We start from the raw sequence: 21,156 nt of genomic DNA, 5'->3' as shown, positions 1-21,156 counted from the left end.
GTGAGCCACCAGGACTCAGGTTTCATTGTGTTTCCTCATTATCTGTTACTCTACTCCCTGCGCCCCTACCCCCCTCAGAATTGGGGGGATGGAAGAAAAGGGGTTTATCTTTGTCATTTCCTTTTCTAATCCTAAAGTGCAGTTACAGAAGTGAAGCTAATTGAGCTTTTCGCTGCAAGGCAGATTTATTTTCAAGCACAACGAGGATACTAGACAAAAGTGAAAGCAGTCTTCTGTCAAATGGAGATCAAGATTCTTAGGTAGCTGACTTTGGGACCTACTACAATGGGAAGGCTTGCTGTGTTGCCCTCGGAACTTGTCTCTACCTGATGCTTTAGCAGGCTTTTCAAACAGATACCCTTTGGGCCAGCTCTTCTAATTCCTTCTGCCCACCAGGATGGTATTCCAGATAGTCTGTGTTCTGTTTATCCAGGAACTCTCCCATGAAGTCTAAGAGATCAGTTCCACTGTTCTCAGAAGCTAAGGTCTTCAGGTCTTGCAGGACCTTGCTTCACACGTGCTCCAACTGCAGAGCAGACACCATCAGAGTTTGTATGCCACTTCCCAGTTCTTTACATCAGGCCCCAGTCACTGGAAGACAGATGGTACCCTCATGTTTTCTCTGTCAAAGGGAGGAAATCAACAATGTTCTGTATAAGAAAATTCCCACATACGGGCTAATACCAACCTTTGCCTTTCCCTCCCAGCCTCCGTGGTTACATAAACATTCCTATGCAAGTGTGTTGTGGGGTCTAGGGTAAAGTAGCAAACCGCTGAACATACCATGAGTATTTTCCAACAGGGTAGAATATTCTTTAAAACTCAGTACTTAACTAACGGGATTGCTGCCCATGCTACAATAATAGTAATACTACCTTTTTGAGAACAAAGTAAATGAAAAGGTAGACGTTTGGTTTAGACGAGGATCAAGAGGTTTATTTTTAATAGAATTCACAAAAAATCAAAGTGGGAATGTGATGTGTGATTTGAGTTATTGATGGGGACCGGAAAAGTTTATTTAAAAATGTTTATTTAGAGGGAATAAATCAAAACTCTAGTTAGTGAAGGAAAGTAGCTGACGATTGAGAAAAATAGTGAATTATAATAGGCTACCCCTAAATCCTAATGTCTTAACAACAGAAGTTTGTTTCTTGCTCATATTACAGGTCGAATGAGGGCTGACAGTTCTCGAAAGAGTCACTCAAGGGCTCTGAGCTGAGGATGATGCCATTTCAACACATGCTTCCATAGCCATAGGGCAGGAGATTTCTCATGATCTTCAAATATCATGTTTGTTTGTTTGCTTGCTTCCGGATGAACATTTTATGCATTTCTAAAGATAAACATTACTGTTTTATAACAATATTTCATTTTACTTTCTTTTTCTATCACTGGACAGCTGATTCCTTTTCTCAGGGTAAAACAGATCTACAATCCCTACCTAAGTACCAGACTTCAAGAATGTTTGAATGGAAGCTTTTTTCATAATTCATTTGGAAGCAAAAGCTGACCTGAATTGGTCTTTATCTCACTTATGTGAATATGAATATATTTTTGTCACAGATTTAATGTATTTGATTCTGGACTACTTCCCCAGACCTACTGATAGTGTTACAGAATATACAGCATATGCTCATATTACCTTTCAAAAATCTGCAAAATCTGAATTCAAACACATTTCTCCCTTAAGGTTTCAGAAAAAAGTTTTCAGAAAAAAAAAGCATATATATAGTTTCTTAAGCTCACAGAGGTATGGTCCAAACTTAATCCATATAAATAATTTCTAAAAGCATAATTTTCAGGTCCTTGGTTTTCTAAATTCTTCTAATATTTTTTTCTAATACATTCATTTATATCAAAATACATTTTGGCCTGCAGTAAACAATGAGAAATACTTTGAAATGTTTGATTTCATACAGCCACTAGGTGGCATCTTTGTAAAAATAGAAGCACATTAGGGGCGCCTGGGTGGCTCAGTCGGTTAAGCGTCGACTTCAGCTGATCTCACAGTTTGTGATCTCACAGTTCGTGAGTTCAAGCCCCATGTCGGGCTCTGTGCTGGTGGTTCAGAGCCCAAGGCTTGCTTCAGATTCTGTGTTTCCCTCTCTGCGCCCCTCCCCTGCTCACACTCTTTCTCTCTCTAAAAAATAAATAAACAAAAAAAATAAATAAAAGCACATTAAAAGACCTGTCTATTGTATAAATAAATACTGAGATAAGTAAAGGTGGATGTTTCACGAGAAGTAAAGTTAAGTCATTTTGAGCAATAACTCCTGAGAAAATGCATAAGTTTATTGTGAAAAGTAAAATGTAAAATGAAATTTAAAAAATTACTTTTCCACTTTCAGAATTGAGATTCTTTTTCCTATTGGTTGTTTTCAGCCTGCATTTACATTTATTTTGTAGAACCAAACAACTATATGTTTGTGTGTATATTTGTGTGTGTATGTATATGTATGTATGTATGTGTGTGTATGTGTGTGATTTTGATGTGTAATAGCCATTCCCACCTGTAGAGACTAACTCAGAAACCCACCAATTTAAGTTAGGCTCATATATTTTAAGACAGTTGTGTAACATCATCTCCACAGCAAAGTATAAATAAAATATGAACGTATCATGGGTATCAGGTCACATTTAACACTGTGAAGTACTTCAAGTTTTCTATCACCAGGTTTTCCTTCCTCCATCTCCTGCCTCTATGCCTACACCTAACATGGAGGACAGCGAATGATAAATTTTAAAGAGACCCAGCACAGTGAGTGTTTAAAACCAATGGAATTCTCATTACTAGTAAAATTTAAGATACATTATGATTTTGGAGATGGCAATAGAAGAGTGGAAGAACTTGTTTACATATCTCCAATCACACCTGGTTTACCCATGAGAGACTAACCCTAGGGGTTATATGAATGCTTCCCCCTCTTTTCTCAGCTCTTTGTGAATATGTGGAATCATGAAGTGATTTAAACAAATTTGCTTTTATTAAAACCATTATTAAAGCTGACTATATTTGAGAATATAATACATATTTTATATTGTTCTAGTAAGAAATTGTCATAAAATGGGATGAAGACATTGAGAAAAATGACATTGGACATTAAGAAGTTATTGGGGCGGGGCGCCTGGGTGGCGCAGTCGGTTAAGCGGCCGACTTCAGCCAGGTCACGATCTCGCGGTCTGTGAGTTCGAGCCCCGCGTCAGGCTCTGGGCTGATGGCTCAGAGCCTGGAGCCTGTTTCCGATTCTGTGTCTCCCTCTCTCTCTGCCCCTCCCCCGTTCATGCTCTGTCTCTCTCTGTCCCAAAAATAAATAAACGTTGAAAAAAAAATTAAAAAAAAAAAAAGAAGTTATTGGGGGGATGAGAATGTCATTTCAGTGGAACGGTATAAAGGACTGAAGACATTGAACATTATGAATGAAGAATGGACTTTTACTATCTACGACAAAATTTTTAATTTAATCAACTTTACGTGCCTTTTAACTATCAAAGTGTGTTAAACAACATAGAATAGTGGTTTAAAATTGAGGTCTGGAATCAGACTGTTTGGGTTTAATCCTGGCTCCCCACTAAACCTCTCTGAGCCTTAGTTTCCTCATTAAGTAAAACGAGGCTAATCACAATCCCTCTTTAATAAAAACCTTGTAAGGATTAAATTAGAAATATATGTGAAGTGCTTAGTAACAAAATACTTAATAAGTATTAGCTATTATTATGAAGCTACGTAATATCTGTCACAACATTTGCAACAGGAATATAATTGATCCTTCCCCCAATAATATGTGCTGCTTTAAAAACCTTCTTCATTTAAAGAATTTACAGTGATAGAAAAAACCTTTATAATTCCGTGATTAACCAAAGCTTTGCTTCTCCTGACTTAAAAGAAGGAATAGCTCCTGTCTCCCTTTTCTCTTTGGCTACCAGGAAGCTAAGAGCCAAGTTCTAATATTTACAAAAGCAAGCAGGCACGCATTGTGTACAACAATCTTCCCCTGTCAAGGTCTTCACTCTCACTTTATATTTACATATACTTACATTACACATAATATATTACATACCATTTTTTAGATCTATAAGCCAAACTGCTTTCAGCATTTGGTTCGGAGAACTGTGCCCTGCCTCAAGTTTAAGCGAGAGTCTGGAGGGTAGCGGCCGATTCACTTTAGGACGTAGGTACCCAGCACAGAAAAACCCTACCGCCCCTTTCTCCTCCTCGCCCCTGACTCCGCCCAGGTCCCGCTCAGATCCGGTTCAGGACCCGCTTCAGGTTCAGCTCCTCCCTTCGCCACACCCCCTCCTCCCGCCCCTCGCCCCTAGCTCCGCCCCTCTCCTTCCCGCCCCCGCTTTTCTTTCCAGCGCGGGCACCGCCTCTTCTCGCGTGAGCGGGGCGGGGCGGGGCGGGGCGGGGCGGGAGGAGGTGGTGCCGGGGCAGTTGCTAGGATATGGCCGGCAACACAGAATGTGGCGGGTGCGGACGCTGCTTCCTCTGAGAGATTTTTGAGAAACCTGTGCGACCCAAGTAGCTGCTTTTCTGAGTCAGGTAGGAGGACAGGTTCTGGCTGCCCTCCCTTGGCCCCACCCTCAGACCGGCCTTGAACCGGTGACAGGCGCTGAACTCCCAGAACTTTGTACGGGGCGCTGATCCCTCCTGGGCTCTGGGGACTGCTTGGCCGCTGGACACTGTTCCACCTTTGCTTCAGAAACCGTGCAAAGCATCCCATCTTTCTTAGTTCCTTTTCTGGCTCTGGATCTCAGGTTTGGGATTCGGAAGCAGCAGCAGCAAGGCGGGAGGTGTACCTCATCTTCCACCCGGAGTGCTTATCACGGTAGTAGTAGTAGTAGTAGGTAGGCATCCATGGGGACCATTTTGAGTCTTTTCTAAATAGAGGGCTTTCATGCTTTCCTCCTTGGCACTCTCCTCTCCACCCACGGTCTTTGCTGTACCTCTTAAAAAACGTAAAAATTAAACAGGTTTATTTGGGACAAGGCAAAACTGGATCCCAGCCTTACTGGTTCCATCAACATTCTACATGTATCAGTGAAATCATGCAAACTGTAAGTGAAAGGGGGACATTTTTGTATGCAGTCATCATAGGGACTACTTTGGACAATTTTTTTAAAGATGAAAACATTTAAGTTTGGGTAGGTAAAGGTAAAAGTGATAAAAAGTTCAAACAGTAAAAAGACTGTGCAGTGAAAATCTGTTTTATGCTTCAAGGACCCGGCCTTAGGACAGTAGTGTGTTATTGAGACCATCTGGACTGGATTCCTGACCGAACCCAGTAACCCAGTAAAGGTCCTGTATAAACTCTTTAAGATTCTGGTTGGTGGGTCCAGAGATCTACTGTCTTGCAGCTGCCAAAGATAAGCCTTGTTTGTAAGTTCCCTTGCTTATTAAACTTGCCACCTACCATTCTGGAATGCTGCCTCTTTCTTTGGTTTCTCCTTGCGTTCCATGTATGGGGCTCAGTTTTGGATTTAACCCCGGGGGAACTCTAGAGGTTGTAAACCAACAGCTTTGCTTTTTTACTTAATTGAATCGTAAAGTATGTAGCTTTTAGAATTGGCTTAGCATAGTTCATTTGAGATTTGCCCATGTTGTATCAATAGTTTATTCCTTTTTTTATTGATGAGTAGTATTCCATTTTATGAGTGTCTCATATGTGCAGCCATGCCTCAACTAAGGAACATTTGTGTTGTTTCCAGTCTTTGGTGATTAAGAATAAAGCCTTTATGGGGCGCCTTGGTGGCTCAGTCGGTTAAGCATCTGACTTCAGGTCAGGTCATGATCTCATGGTTTGTGGATTCCAGCCCCTTGTCAGACTCTGTGCTGACAGCTTGGAGCTCAGAGCCTGGGGCCTGCTTTGGATTCTGTGTGTCTCTCCCCCCCCCCCCCCCTCCGCCGCCGCTCTCTCTCTGCCCCCCTCTTGCTCACGCACTCTCTTTCTCCCAAAAGTAAACATTTAAAAAATCAAAAAAGAGGGGTGCCTGGGTGGCGCAGTCGGTTAAGCGTCCGACTTCAGCCAGGTCACGATCTCGTGGCCCGTGAGTTCGAGCCCCGCGTCGGGCTCTGGACTGATGGCTCAGAGCCTGGAGCCTGTTTCCGATTCTGTGTCTCCCTCTCTCTCTGACCCTCCCCCGTTCATGCTCTGTCTCTCTCTGTCCCAAAAATAAATAAACGTTGAAAAAAAATTTTTTTTTAAAAAATCAAAAAAGAATAAAGCATTTATAGACTTTTGTATACAGATTTTGTAGGTGTGTAGTTTTTCATTCCCTCTGGGTAAAGGACACAGATTGCTGGGTCATATGATAAGCATATATTTAATTTTATAAGAAAACTGACAGTTATTTTAAGTGCCATACAATTTTCGTTTCCACCATCAAGGTATAAGAAGTCCACTTGTCTTCACACTCACTAGCACTTGCTATTGTTGGGCTAAAAATATGTATATATTTGAAGTTCCCTTTCTTTAATAACGAATGACATTGAGCATCTTCTCACGTGCTTGTTCTCAGGCCAGGGCTAGAATGAGGCAACTGGGTCCCAAACTTAGGAGGCATCTATTTTTAGGTGCACCTGCAACTATAGCACAGGGCGGGTGCTGCATTGCTCCTGTGCCGCTCTAGTCTTGACCCCGCTTATTTGTCTTCTGAAGGATATTCTTTGTTGACTTACCTGTTTAAATATTTTACTCATTTTTAAACTACTATTCTTTTCTTGTTGAGTTTTGAGAGTTCTCTATATATTCTGGTTACAAGTCCTTGATCAGATATGAGCTTTGTAAAAAATTGCCCCCCCGGGCTATGGTTTGTCTTTTTATTCTTCTAGGTGTGTTTTTAGAAGAGCAAAAGTTCTTGATTTTGTTGTTATTGCTGTTTTAGAAGAGGACAGCTTGGCCATTTTAGCGGGGGGAGGATGACCCACCAGACGGAGACAAAAGCATTACCTCAGCCTCCCCAAAGGAATGGGAGGACTATGTTTGCCAGGAATCAGGGCTTCCTTATGAGACTCTTTCTAATCAGGACATTATGCCCCATTATGGGAGAAAATAACCAAAAGGAAGATTTTTTTTTTGTAAGTGAGAGCCTAAAGAAGTTTCTTGAATGTTTTAAAAATTGAGCTTTTGTTCAGTTTTTTTTTTCTCATTTCACTTTTTCTCTTTATTGTTTTGGAATTTTAAACCTTTATCTCAGCTCTTTTATTGGTTGTACTTGAAATTCACCTATGCATATTTAATTTAACAAAGTCTAGGGTTAAGAATATCATATCCCTCAATTTTGTAAATAGTATAAGGATTTGAGAACAGCTCATGCTCATCTTTCCCTTCCTAATTACATATTACTATTGTCTAATATTTCAATTTTCTGTTATTTTGTGTTGACAGTATTTGTTTGGGGTTTACCCGTATGTTTATAATTTATTTGTTCACCTCTCCTTTTGCACTTTGGACTTGGTTGAGCCCATTTTACTCCATCAAATGTATCCTTTACAAGTCCTTAGAGTAGATACCTTGGTGGTAACTTATTTGTTAAGTGTTTCAAAAGATAATTTTTCTAAGTGCACAGTTTTAGGTTGATAGTTCTCTTCTTTTAATTAGTCCATCGTTGCCGTGGCTTCTATATTTCTGATGAGAAATCTACAGTGAGTTTACTTTTCTCCTTTGTATTAATGTTAGCAAATGAATGTAATTCAAAACCGTAGATGATATGTACTTTATCACCGTATGCTTTCCAGACCTTCTCTTTGTTATTCTGTAATGTAATTACAACATATATGGCTTTGAATTGTGTTTACTTACCCTGTTAAGTGCATATTTATGTTATGCTTCTTGGGTCTTTGGATCCATATTTTTTATCAGCTTTGTGAAATTCTCAGCCATTACCTTTAAAAATATCTTCTCTCTTCCATCTTTTTGTTTTCTCTGGGATTCCAATGTGACCTATACTAGATCAGGGGCTGGCAGACTCTTTCTGAAAAGGGCTTCTCAGGCCACGCGCAATCTCTGTTGCATATTCTTCGTTGTTTTTTATTTTCAAGTACAAAACCATTCTCAGCTCACAGTAAGATCTACTTACCAGTAAAATAGGCTAGACTTTCTTTTTCTCTTTTGCATGGCCCTTAATCTCATACTTTTCATCTCCTTATCTCTTTGCAGCATTCTATATAAAATCTTTTTATTTATCTTCTAGTTTATTAATAATTCTCTCTTGAACTCTAATGCTATGTTCATTGAATTCCATAAGTATATATTTTTATTCCAGATATTCCATACTTTTGGAAATTTGTCATCTAGTAGACAGAGAACTTCACTGACTAACGTTATTTTTTTTCTCTATAAGGATTTGTGCTTAACGTGTTAGCCCTCAACACAACTTTCCCATCTCACTACTGGTCCAAGTTCTAGTCTGCCCCCTGCTGGGCCACTTCTCCCATCCTCCCTTCCATCCTCCCTTCCACCCTCCCCTCCTGGCTGCCAGCTTTTTAAGGTAGGCGTCCTGCTCTGCTGGCTCTTCACTGCTCTGTTTCAGCTCCTGCCCCTGCAGCCTGGCTGTTGGCTGCCCTAGGCCACCCTGGGCCCAAGCTCCTGGATGCTGTCATACTGTCTCCCAAGCCAAAGCTCTTGGTTGCTGTAGCTCAGGCCCTAGCCAGCTCCAAGATCCTCCCCACAGTTTGTTGGTATGTTTGTTCTGGGGAACAGAGGTCATTGGAGACCTCTGCTACGATTTGTGAGAGCAAAGCTACTACAAAGAGTGTTTACTATCTGGGGTACGGTTGCTGTGGAGCCGGCAGAATCCTTGGAGCTTCTAATCAATTGTAACCTCAGAAGCGTAAATCCTGTGTTAGGTTGTGTTTAGAAAAAGAAAAAAAACTATTCAAATAAGTTCTTTCACAAGGCATTGTTCATTGACTAAGGAAGAGGTGACAATATGTTTTAAAATATTTTTAAATATGTTCTTGATAGTAGATCTTTCTCAAATTTATTGTGCTTTGAGGTCCTCTTTTGGTGTAATTTTTACTTTCTGTGTTGTTTTTATTAAAAATTCACCAGTGTTTTTACCTGATGCCATTGCTAAAATAATCAGTATTTTTAAAAAACAATGGGCAACATTACACTATGTATACCAGCAATGAATTTGATATTTGGTATAGAAATTTTTATGTGTAATAAATGTATTTATGTTTCTTGGTTCAGGAAAATGTCTGATCAGAAAGAAGAATTTGTTGCTCAGAATACTGTTACTGCATCAGAAGAAAATGATGATGCTTTTGAGACTATCAATATTCCAGTTCCCTCAGAAGAGCTTCCGGAGTCCGATCAAACTGAAGATAATGAATCTGAAGTAGAACTGTCTGGTGAGGGCCATGGCACACATGCTGATGAGGAAAGTAGCCAGAGGTTACCAAGCCTGGAACCAAACGGTGAAGACCAACCTGTGGGAGAGGTTATGTTGCCCAAACACGCTTCATATTCTCCAAGACATTCTCCAAAGCACTATCGAACGGAATATGATAATGCAATGCTGCCAGCCAGAGGGTATTCTGGATCTCTGACACTTCTGAATAAAATAAAGGCCATAAAGGAATCTCTGAAAACATCAATGAAAGATTCCTTAGTAACAGGTATTACCTAGGGAAGATAGGATATTCTGTACCTCATGTCGAAGAACGTTTACTTTTTTAAATTTGTTTCTGTTTAAGGTTTGTTTTATATGTGATATTACATACTTTCCCTATCCCTTTCCCTTATCCACAAAACTTCTGTAGCTACTGCCATTGCATTGCTAACTATGTGTGAAGCTTCTCTATTGTGCAGGGTACTATTTTCCCTAAATAGATGAGCACTATTAAACTTTAAGTTGATGCTGATCTGTTTTTCCTAAGTGAAGTAGGTTTTTTAAATGTTTAGGGACCTTGGAAAATGGTGGACAAATTGTTGAGTATAACTGTCATTCTTTGACATGCCTCTTTGGAATTGATTCTTCATAGCTGGCAAGAAAGAGTTGGAATGGGACTTGACTCCAGAGAGCCTAGTTCCATCTCTAGTGGTCATTCCTCACATCTTGTTACTTTTACATATTTCTAGACTTCTGTTTAGTGTTAACTTTATATTTAGCTTCAGAAAAACTGTCATTGTCTTGCATTATAGGTTAATTTTAAAGGCATAATGTTGATGGCACGTAGGAGTCATTACTACGTGGTTAGTAACAAAGCCAAAGTGGAGTGGCAAGAAGGGGGCTGCACATAGAACCATCCTAGTTAGGTGATTCACTGATTGCTCCTCCTCTCTCTTGTCCATAAGTTTTGAAATTGTTCATCCATAGGGTGAAGAACATGGGCTATAATTTAACAATTAAATAGCAGCTTAGTTTGGCTGGTAAAATGTAGCTTTTGAATCCAGTGGGGGCAGTGTACCCTTGTGTGGCATGTCAATACAAGTAAAGAATGAGAAGGAGGAAGGAGAAGAAAGTAATCAAGCCCAATTATACGTAACTGAAGCTGTTATCCTTCAGTTTCATTATTCACAATAAATTTAGGCTCCATTTGTTTGTTTATTTATTTTTTAAAGTAATCTGTACGCCCAACGTGGGTCTTGAACTCATAACCCTGAAATCAAGAGTCGCGTGCTCTACCAGCTGAGCTAGCCAGGCACCCCTGGGCTCTATTTTTTGATATTTCTGTGATTTCCTGATACTTTAGCCTTTAACAAACACATAGTGATTAAGATAAAATTGTCTTGGTCCTGTACTTCCTGAGAGTCACAAATTCCTTCACATACCACTCCTTCCCAAAGCTTAGGAAGTCACTGCTATGAAAATTTTAAAATATATTAACCATAGAATTTTGAATCCATAAAACAGCTAAAATAGCCTTCTGATAATATCTGTGAAAGTGTTTTCTTTGTTGATAGCTGTGAAAACAAGTTTTAACAATCTCAACCTTAACATTGACAATACCTAGTTAAATTTCATTCTGAGATTTAAAAAAAAATTTTTTTTAATGTTTATTTTTGAGAGATTGAGAGACAGAGTATCAGTGGGGGAGGAGCAGAGAGAGAGGGAGACGCCGAATCTGGAGCAGGCTCCAGACTCTGAGCTGTCAGCACAGAGCCTGACGTGGGGCTCGAACCCACGTACCATGAAATCATGACCTGAGCTGAAGTCAGACACTCAACCGACTGAGTCACCCAGGCGCCCCTCATTCTGAGATTATTAATAAATGTCTCATTTAGCTTTATGAAAATTGTCATGTGTCAGGCATCTAGAAGTATACAAAACTTTTTTGGCCTACAGTGTGCACTCTACCCTCCAACTTACTTATTACATCTTCTCCATTATAATTTAAAGTCTATAGATGTAAAAGAAGAACGTTTACCCCAGTATAATCAGCTTTTAAATACTATGTTTCCCTCCTATAATTTGTGAACAGATAATCATTTTATAATAAGTTTTTCGTTATCAACATGTGTCTTGATTTCCTATTTTATAGAATGTGTAATGAACCGTATAATGTCCATTTTTGTGAAAAGTAGATTTGTGTGCAGTTATTCTAGATGTTTGTAATGAACAGTGATTTCCTGCCTTGCATTTTGGCAATATAGACATAAATCAATTATGGGAGGAAGAATGGGGCACCTGGGCGGCTCAGTCAGTTAGGCGCCCAACTCTTGGTTTCAGCTCAGGTCATGATCTCGTGGTTTGTGAGTTCGAGGCTCACATTGGGCTCTGCACTGACAGTGTGGAGTCTACTTGAGATTCTCTTTCCCTCTTTCTGTACCTCCTCTGCTCACTTGTTCTCTCTCTCTCTCTCAAAATAAATACACATTTAAAAAATTATGGGAAGAGGAATGGATTTAGTATTAGACACCTTCTATTTTGAAATTTTCTTTATTGACTTTTCTTAACTTCATGAATAATCACTGATTTACTAATGCATGCTATCAATGTGTAATCAAAGTATGCACATTCATAAGTTCAGGGACACCCTCTAGGTCTTAGGGTCTCCCCTTCCAATACTCAGTACACAGAAATGCTTGAGTTTCTGAGATGCTCCTGTGTTTATATCTGAGTAATGTAATACCAGATACCAATACCAAATTAGTACCAAATAATACCAGTATAACACCAGATATTGGAAATCTTTAAAAGTAGTTTAGCTTTATTTCTTTCTTATTTCTTGTGGCATTTTGAGCAAAGAGGTAATCCTGAAAGTACATTGATCCTCATAGCAGAGACTGGAATAATGATCTGAACTTTTAAGCTAGAGTTGGGGGAGCAAGTATTGACTACTGATGCTAATTCTTGAGATTCTGAGTTAATTTTCAAAACCAAAACTTAATGTCACTTCTCATAGCATTTGAAAAGTAACTCTTATCATGGAGGTACAGTGGGGGAACATGGCAGAGGCAACCTGCATTCTATGTGGTTAAAAATTGTCCCATAATTTTCTATCTGCTTATGCACTGGGTTGCTGACCCTTGCTTTTGACTATGATTCTTTCTTTTCTCTTTTTATCTACAGTAAAAGTTGTACTTTTTCCTGTGGGCCAGGAAATTATAATGCCTTTTAAAATAGACTCCATTGTAAAGTACCTCAAGGATCATTTTTCATACGTATTAAGTATCCCATCTAACGTACTGCAGATGAGATATTCAGGTAAGCTTGGAAGCGAATAAAACTTATCAAGACTTCTTTAGTTTTAATGTGTAGATAAACAAGATCTTTAATTTGTTAAATGAAATATCTTGATATTTACTATTTGAACATTATATTGTGATTATACATTCAACTGATTTTTATTGAGTACATATTTGTTCTAAATACTTTGTTAAGAACTGAAGATGTAGAGAAACATGAAACAAAACTTTGTCGGTTTACAGACTAGTCAGAAAGATGATATATGCAATAGTTAACCACATAATGTGCAAATGTTTTAATGGAGATATGCTCAAAAAGCTGTGAGAACAGAGAGGAAGGAAACCGGGAGGTTCTAGAAAGCTTCATTTAATAAAAGTGACAATACGTGAGCTGAGTCCCAAAGAGGTGAGAAAACCTGGGACTTCAGGGAAGTGGTAAGAAGTTTAGAGTGGCTGGAAGTAGATGCTGTGTGGTGAGTAGGAGGCAATGAGGTTGAAAGAAGTGGATAAGGATGAGCATGTATAAAATAAGAAGAGGCCTGAAAATGATTTATCTGTCAGTCCTTATACAGTAAGGTGAATTCACATTCCCTGATGTTCAAGTTTACTTATATTTTGTGGGCAATACTGGACAGCCCACTTTATAGTAGCTTTGTGTCATAGGAGGATTTAGTCTTTGTAACTGTGATATAATTAGTAAAACCATGATAGTTAAATAAATGTTTCTATAGAATATGTCCACACAGATCCTAATATTTTCATTTTAAAAGTTTTGGTACTAACTTAAAAAGATGCCACCAAAAAGTTTCCAGGGAAATAAGAACATTTTTTGTGTGTGGGAAAATCCTAAATACTAAAAAGGATTAAGCCACACCTGTTAAGTTCCTCCTTGTCAAATCAGAGAAAATAATCAGTTCAATTTCAAAATTATTTTTAGAAAACTATTATAATGAATGTGCTGTAATACTAAGATGTTCATGTATTCAAACAACTGATTATTAAGGTTGGTTAGGGAAACAATACTAAAATTTAAGCTTATTAGTAATAACAATCATGGTAGTTAATTTATTGAGCACATATTGTGTACTAGTCCTATAAAATGTTTTGCCTATATTATCACATTATCATTCAACCCACATAACAACCCTTTGACGTAGGTATTATTATTAACTTTTTTTTTTGAAAGAAGGAAACTAAAGCTTGGGAAACTAGCATAAATTCACATAGCTAATCATTGTTAGAGTCTGAACTTAAATATAGGTATGACTCCAAAAAGGGAATTGGAAATTGTTTGGCATTATATACAAGGTGAAGTTCAAAACTGGAGAAGAGAGAGCACTTTGAGACTGGAGTAGCTAACTAGTGGTACCTGAGACTAATCTTTGTTCTTTGTACTTCATGACCTTTCTTCTTTATGTGTAAGTGCCAGGCATCACCACTGGGTAACAGGGTTATGTCAGCCATGATAATTAAAGAGCTTGATTCTGTGTCAATCACCCTCTAAGACAGGTGCTTCTCCTAGTACTAGAATTGGAGTTCAAATTGAGACTAAGCCTACTATACAAACTAGAGGAATGAAGAGAAGAAGGCTCTGGGAATCTATATTCGTTTTCTATAGCTGTTATAACAACCACAAGCTTAGTAACTTAAAGCAACACATGATTTCTCTTATTGCTCTGGAGGCCAGAAATCCTGGATCAGTTTCACTCACATGAAGCTGACATACAGGCAGGGCTGTTCTCCCTCTGGAGGTTCTGGGGACAATCTGCTCCCTTGTCTTTTCCACTTCTAGAGTTGTATACTTTGCATTCATTGGCTTGTGGCCCCCTTCCTCCATCTAAAGCAAGCAGAAGAACATCTTCAGATCTCTCTCTGCTTCTGTCTTATCATCTTCTCTATAGTCAAATCTCCCTTCCTTCCTCTGTAAAGGCATTTGTGAGTACATTTAGAACACACTTAGATAATCCAGGATAATCTCCCGATTTCAAAAATTTTAACTTAATAAAATTTGCAGTCATCTTTGCCATATAAGGTAACATTCATTGGTTCTGGGGATTAGGACATGGATATATTCTGGGGCCATTATTCAACCTATTACAAAGCCCGTATAACATTCATGTTAATTTTCTAAGTTAAGAATTTGGGGTGTGGAATTGAAACTCAAGGATCTTTATACTTTCTTAAACATAGCAAAAATAGACTGGTGGTATCTGATACATTTCTAAGAATTAATGTAACAAAACCTTTGCTATGTTCAAATTCCCAATTGTAATTTAGGATGACCATTCATTGGAAGAGTCATATATATTCTATCAAAACAGCAGCCAATAACATTACACATATTTTTGTACTCCTTAAAATAGAGAGATAAAATTGGAGTCAATTTATAGAATAAACCAATGAAGGGGGATAGAAGTAAAAAAGATACAAAATAACATAAAAATATACTGGTGTACACTTTTTTCCAGCACAAAGCTGAAGCTTAACTCTACTTTTCCATGAATTTACTAATATGAGTTCCTGATTATAGAAACAGAAAGAGAAGGATTCTTTGGAACTCTGAGTATATGCTTTTCTGCATTGGAGACAGGAGTGGGTATTACAATAATCAAATTTTCCCTGAATTAGATATGTCCTGTGCTTACACACATTGTGATTTTTTTTTAGAGAATCAATGTTTAGAATACGATTTTACTCATAGAATATGTTTTTACTTTAAAATATCTGTAGAGTTGCATGCTTATTATATATTTGTGTTTCTGATGAGAAATCCTGTGAGAGTTATAGCTTTATTTATAATGTGGAATTCTTGCATCTTAACTTTTCCCCTTGTGGAGTTTTCTGTACTAACATTATAGTAAGGGGTGGACATCATCAATATTCTATTAAGTAATTAAACTATATGTGTTCATAGAATCATCTTCGATGTTTTTGATCCCCTTAAAATGAGTACATATAGTTATTTCTTTGTCATACACTTCTTATAGTTTCATGTCATTTTTTAGGAATAATCCTTAAAAATAATGAGACCCTACTACAACATGGAGTTAAGCCACAGGATATTGTACAAGTGGAAATCTTCTCTACAGATCCAGATCTATTTCCAATCAAAAGAGTAGATGGATTAAGTGATGCCTCTCACATCATAACTGTCAGAGTACAAACTGGTTAGTTATTTGATGTCTTTTAGATAAAGTATTTTAGAGTCCCTTTGTAGGTGAGCTTTCGTTCAGTCTTGTTTTTTACCTCCTTAGGCATTGCTCAGTACCAGGACGTAGCTGTTGAGATTATAAAATCTGACTTTCACAAACCATTTCTTGGTGGATTCAGACATAGAATAACAGGAATAGAATATCACAATGCTGGAACACAAACTGTACCTAAAAAGATTACCAAAAAAGATTATGCATTTTGTAGGGATACCCAGGTAAGGTTTTTATTTTCCTATGGGGATTTTTGAAACTGCAGAATCAACAAATGTTCTGTATACCTGTCTAAAGTCTTCCCCATTTGCAACGATGTGGGTATGCTAAGTGAAATAAGTCTGTCAGAGAAAAGACAAATGCTATATGGTTTCACTAATATGTGGAATTTAACAAACAAAGAAGCAAAGAGGGGGAAAAAAGAGAGAGAGACGCAAACCAAAAAACAGACTCTTAACTATAGATAACAAACTGATGGTGATCAGAGGGAGGTGGGTGGGGGGATAGGTTGAATGGGTCATGGGGATTAGGAGTACACTTGTGAGGAACACTGGGTGATGTGTGGAAGTGTTGAATCACTATATTGTACATCTGGAACTAATATTACATTGTATGTTAACTAGAATTTAAATAAAAACTTAAAGAAATTAAAATCTTTCAAGGAATTATATGGCAATTAAAATAATAACAGAAAATTTACTAAACAGATAGAAAAATGTGCTCTTTACTCACTTATATGTGTATATAGTGGATATTTAAATATTTATGTTTTTATTTTAGACAGTTTTTCAGAGAAAAAAGCTCCAGCAAACTACAAATACAACATCCACACAGATGACTAAAATTGGGGTGTATGTATCAAATATGACTGATAAACTGGTAACACCAGGAAAATATTTTTCAGCAGCAGAATACCATGCTCAAAGATTACAGGCGGTAAGATAACTTTTATCTTGAGTGAATTTTAAAACTGAAGTATATAAGCCAGTTGTTCTGTGTGTGTCTGCCTGCGTTTCTGTATTCCACACTAGTTTACGAAGAACACCTACGTGAGTGTTGTTAAAGAAAAAATTATTCATAACACATATTAAAGATGGTAAGGCAAACTTTTTCAAGAGGGGCTACTCCTTGGAGTTTTGTAGTAGGGAAGAGAGATTGGGCTCAACCCCAAATACAAAAACTGGGAAAACTGGAAATTTATAGCCAAGGAGTAGGGTAGGGGTCAATGGAAGGGAAATTACCATGAAAACATGAAAGGAAATGGGAGATCCTGGCTAACCCATTCTAACGGGATTTTTGCTGAAGGCAGGCCAGAGTGATTAGGCATCATCTGTTGGATATGAAGGAAGATGAGGAACCTGATCAAATATTGAGGATAATCACATATGAGGGTGGGGATTCTGGTTAAAGTTACCAGGATTTTGCTAAAATTGAACAATGCAGAGATGAACACAGAAGCCCAAAAGTTGAGGCCTAGTTGAAAAAATGCCTGATTAGAGTTTGGTCAAGGAGAGAATGTTTATCAGTCAGAATCATGTTTTACTGGTATTAAAAGCAGTTTTTATCTCCACATCCTCCCCCAATTCTTCCCCCCCCTCCCCCCTGCCACCGGCCCCCGTAAAAGGAACAAGAATTCTAAATGCTCCTAATCCCTTCCTTTCCCTTAGGGATTCCCAGGGGGTTTGTGTGTTATGTTTGGCCATTATTGGTTTTGTCCATCTCTGTCCCTTAACCTTAACTCCTCTATCCCTTGGCCTTAATCCCTGGGACAGTAGAATCACCTAGGGAGCTTTCCAGAGTAATTGAAACCAAAAGCATACTAAAGTCTGTTTTCTCTGATACTGATATAATTGCCGCTCCAACTTTTTTATGTTACATTTGCATTGTCTTTTTCTGTTCTTTTACTTTCAATCTATTTGAGTCTGAATCTAGTGTGTATCTCTTGTAGACAGCATATAATTGGATCTTGTCTTTTTATCTAGTCTGATCATCTCCACCTTGTGATTGGAATGTTTAAAACATTTATATTTAGTTTAATTATTGATAAGGTTGGATTATATCAGCCATTTGCTATTTGCTTTCTGTATGTCATTTGTCTCTCTTATTCTTTCTTCTTCCTTTACTGTCTTCTTTTGTGTTAAATAGGTATTTTCTAATGTACCATTTTAATTCTTTTTTTTTATTTGAAACCTTTACTTTTAGTATAATATATACTTTAAAAAATATGCAATTCAATCATTTTTACTATATAAGAGAGTTATACAACTGTTACCACAATCAATTTTAGAACATTTTCATCATCCTGGAAAAAAAATCCTGGACCCAGTAGCTGTCAATCACTATTTTCTGTCTTAGGAAACCACTGATCTACTTTCTGCCTGTATTGATTTGCCTATTCTGGATATTTCATATACAGGGAATCATACAATATGCAGCATTGAATAAATGTTTTTAATGCTTATTTTTGAGAGAGAGGGAGACAGACAAAGTGTGAACAGGGGAGGAGCAGAGAGAGGGAGATACAGAATCTGAAGCAGACTCTGAACTGTCAGCACAGAGCCTGATGCGGGGCTCGAACTCACAAACTGTGAGATCATGACCTGAGCCGAAGTCAGATGCTCAACTGACTGAGCCACCCAGGCACCCCACAATATGCAGTATTTTGTGATTGGCTATTTTTAAACGTAGCATAATGTTTTCATGGCTTATTCATGTTGTAACAGGTATCAATATTTCATTCCTTTATACTGCAGAATAATATTCCATTATAGGTACTCAATTGGATATACCTACTGTATCTATGCCAGTGTATATACTGTATTTTCTTTGTCTATTTACTGGTTGATGGACATTTGGGCTGTTTCCACTTATTGACCATTAGGAATAAAGCTGCCATAAACATTTATGTACTAATTTTTATGTGGACATATGTTTTCATTTCTCCCGGGGTATATGTCTAGGAGTATAATTTGTATCATATGGTGAATATAGATGTTTAACCATTTTAAGGAACTGTCAGACTGTTTTCCAAAGCAACTACACCATTTTATGTCCCACCAGAAGTATACAAGGATTCTAATATCTTCACATCCTCATCAACACTTGTTATTGTCTGTTTTTTTCATTATAGCTGCTCTAATAAAGTGAAGGGACAGCTCATTTGGTTTTGATCTATACACCATGATGACTAATGATACTGAATATCTTTTTATGTGCTTGTTAGCAACTTGTCTGTATTCTTAAGAGAAATGTATATTCAGATCCTTTGCCAATTTTAATTGGGTTCTCTTCTTTATTATTGCTTTGTTGTTTCTTTAAATTATTTTTTTTTGAGTTATTTCCTAAGTGGTTGCTCTAGTGTAATTTAGGGATTGCAATATACATCTCAGTTTATAACAATATACTTGACAGTAATACTAACTAAAATCCAATAAAATACTGAAACTTTGCTCTAATAAAACTTCAATTTCAGGGGTACCTGAGTGGCTCAGTCGGTTAAGCGTCCGACTTCAGCTCAGGTCATGATCTCATGGTCCTTGTGTTCGAGCCCCATGTCGGGCTCTAAGCTGACAGCTCAGAGCCTGGAGCATGCTTCGGATTCTGTGTGTCCCTCTCTCTCTGATCCTCCCCCGTTCATGCTCTGTCTCTTTCTGTCTCAAAAATAAATAAACATTAAAAAAAAAAACCCTGCAATTTCATCCCTTCTCCTTTGTGCTATCACTGTTCTACAAATTTATATATTCTTTGTATATTTTAAGCTCTACAAATCCTTTATAATTAACTGTTTTATGCAGTTGTCTTTTAAATAAGTTAATCATAGGAGATCCTGGGTGGCTCATTTAAGCATCTTACTTAAGCTCAGGTCATGATCTTGCGGTTTATGGGTTCAAGCCCTGCATCGGGCTCTGTGCTGATAGCTCAGAGCCTGGAACCTGCTTCGGATTCTGTGTCTCCCTCTCTCTCTGCCCCTCCCCTGCTTGCGCTCTCTTTCTCTCTCTCTTTCTCAAAAATAAATAAACATTTTTTAAAAAAATTTAAAAAAATAAGTTAATTGTAGAAAAGAAGACATATATAGTCCCTGATATTTACCTATATAATTATCTTTTCTGGTGCTATTTATTCCTTCATTTGGGCTAAAATTAATATCTAGTGTCATTTCCTTTCAGTCTAAAGAGCTCTCTTTAGTATATCTTGTGTATGCTTGTTTGCTTGATGGTATCCTGAATATCTCTGTTCATTTACCTTATTTTTTTCCCATCCCCCCTCAGGGCAGATAATTTCTAATGATGTATCATCACATTTATCATTTTTATTATTATAAAAATTATTATATTATTCAGATCTGTTTTTGAGCCTGTCCAATAGGTTTTAATTTAATTAAAATCCCAAATTTTTCATTTGGTTCTCTTTTTTAAATAATTTCTTTTTACTGATAATAATTTTTACTGATAAATAATAATATTTAACTGATAATAATTTCTTTCTACTAATTTTCTTTTTACTGATATTCTCTATTTTATGAATCATTGCCATCTTACTTTCTTTTAACTTTTAAACTTTATTCCCTTTAGTTCTTTGAACATGTTTATCATATCTGCTTTGAAATCTTTGTAAGTCCAACATCTTAGACCCCTCAGAGGCAGTCTCTATTGATTGGTATATTTTTTCATTCTAAATTGGTCATACTGTCTTCTTTTTGCTCTCATAATTTTGTTGTTGTTGTTGAAAACTAGACGTTTTAAGTAACATTGTAGCAACTCTGTATCCTGTCCCTGTTTACTCCAGGGATTGATGTTATATCTGTCTTATATTTGTTTAGTGATTTGTCTGGATTAATTAATTGGAGCAGTGGTTCTCAACTGGGAGTGATTTTGCTCCCCAGGCAACATTTACATTGTCTGGAGATATTTTTGATTATGACTTGAGGGTGAGGGTGCTAGTGTCATTTAATGGTAGAGGACAAGTATCGTGCCAAACATCCTATAACGCGTAGGAAACTCCAACCCCACTGCAGCAGCTGGTTATCTGGTACAAAATATCAACAGTGCCATTGCTGAAACCTGCTTTAGAGTTTGTCTCTATCACAGTATATCGCCATTGATTTCTCTGCTCAAAAGAAATGTTGTTGTTTTTCTTCTTGTAAGTCTGGCTTCCTAAGGGTTGCCCCTGGTTTAACATAGCTTAATGGTTAGGTAATGATTGATCAAAGGCTGTGCTCAAATTCCTTGAGCTAGTAAAGCTTCCACTCTCAGTAATGGATCCATGTGTTTGGAGGATGCGTTGGAAGTTCAGACAAGTTTAGTTTATGATCATCCTGG

General features: G+C 37.6%; 1 protein-coding gene and 1 long non-coding RNA gene across 2 annotated transcripts in view; one reads left to right on the top strand and one right to left on the bottom strand.

Moving 5' to 3' along the window:
• Positions 1 to 160: 160 nt before the first annotated feature.
• On the bottom strand, positions 161 to 4,363 carry LOC122488161. Its single transcript, XR_006298582.1, has 2 exons — positions 4,059 to 4,363; positions 161 to 622 (listed from the first exon to the last, which is right to left on the bottom strand). It is a non-coding gene; the product is annotated as an uncharacterized LOC122488161 (long non-coding RNA).
• A 70-nt stretch (positions 4,364 to 4,433) lies between these two features.
• Positions 4,434 to 21,156, top strand: part of IQUB (IQ motif and ubiquitin domain containing) — a 58,266-nt gene continuing 41,543 nt past the window's right edge. Inside the window, exons 1-6 of the mRNA XM_043589382.1 lie at positions 4,434 to 4,540; positions 9,195 to 9,622; positions 12,520 to 12,654; positions 15,641 to 15,802; positions 15,890 to 16,062; positions 16,619 to 16,774. Coding sequence (XP_043445317.1) covers positions 9,199 to 9,622; positions 12,520 to 12,654; positions 15,641 to 15,802; positions 15,890 to 16,062; positions 16,619 to 16,774 — 1,050 coding nt within the window. The 5' untranslated portion in view covers positions 4,434 to 4,540; positions 9,195 to 9,198. The remainder of the gene's footprint in view (positions 4,541 to 9,194; positions 9,623 to 12,519; positions 12,655 to 15,640; positions 15,803 to 15,889; positions 16,063 to 16,618; positions 16,775 to 21,156) is intronic.

Source organism: Prionailurus bengalensis, chromosome A2 (assembly GCF_016509475.1).
Source record: "Prionailurus bengalensis isolate Pbe53 chromosome A2, Fcat_Pben_1.1_paternal_pri, whole genome shotgun sequence".
Classification (NCBI taxonomy): domain Eukaryota; kingdom Metazoa; phylum Chordata; class Mammalia; order Carnivora; family Felidae; genus Prionailurus; species Prionailurus bengalensis.
The sequence above is the reverse complement of the archived record's forward strand: the minus strand, read 5'-3'. Positions and strand labels throughout refer to the sequence as shown.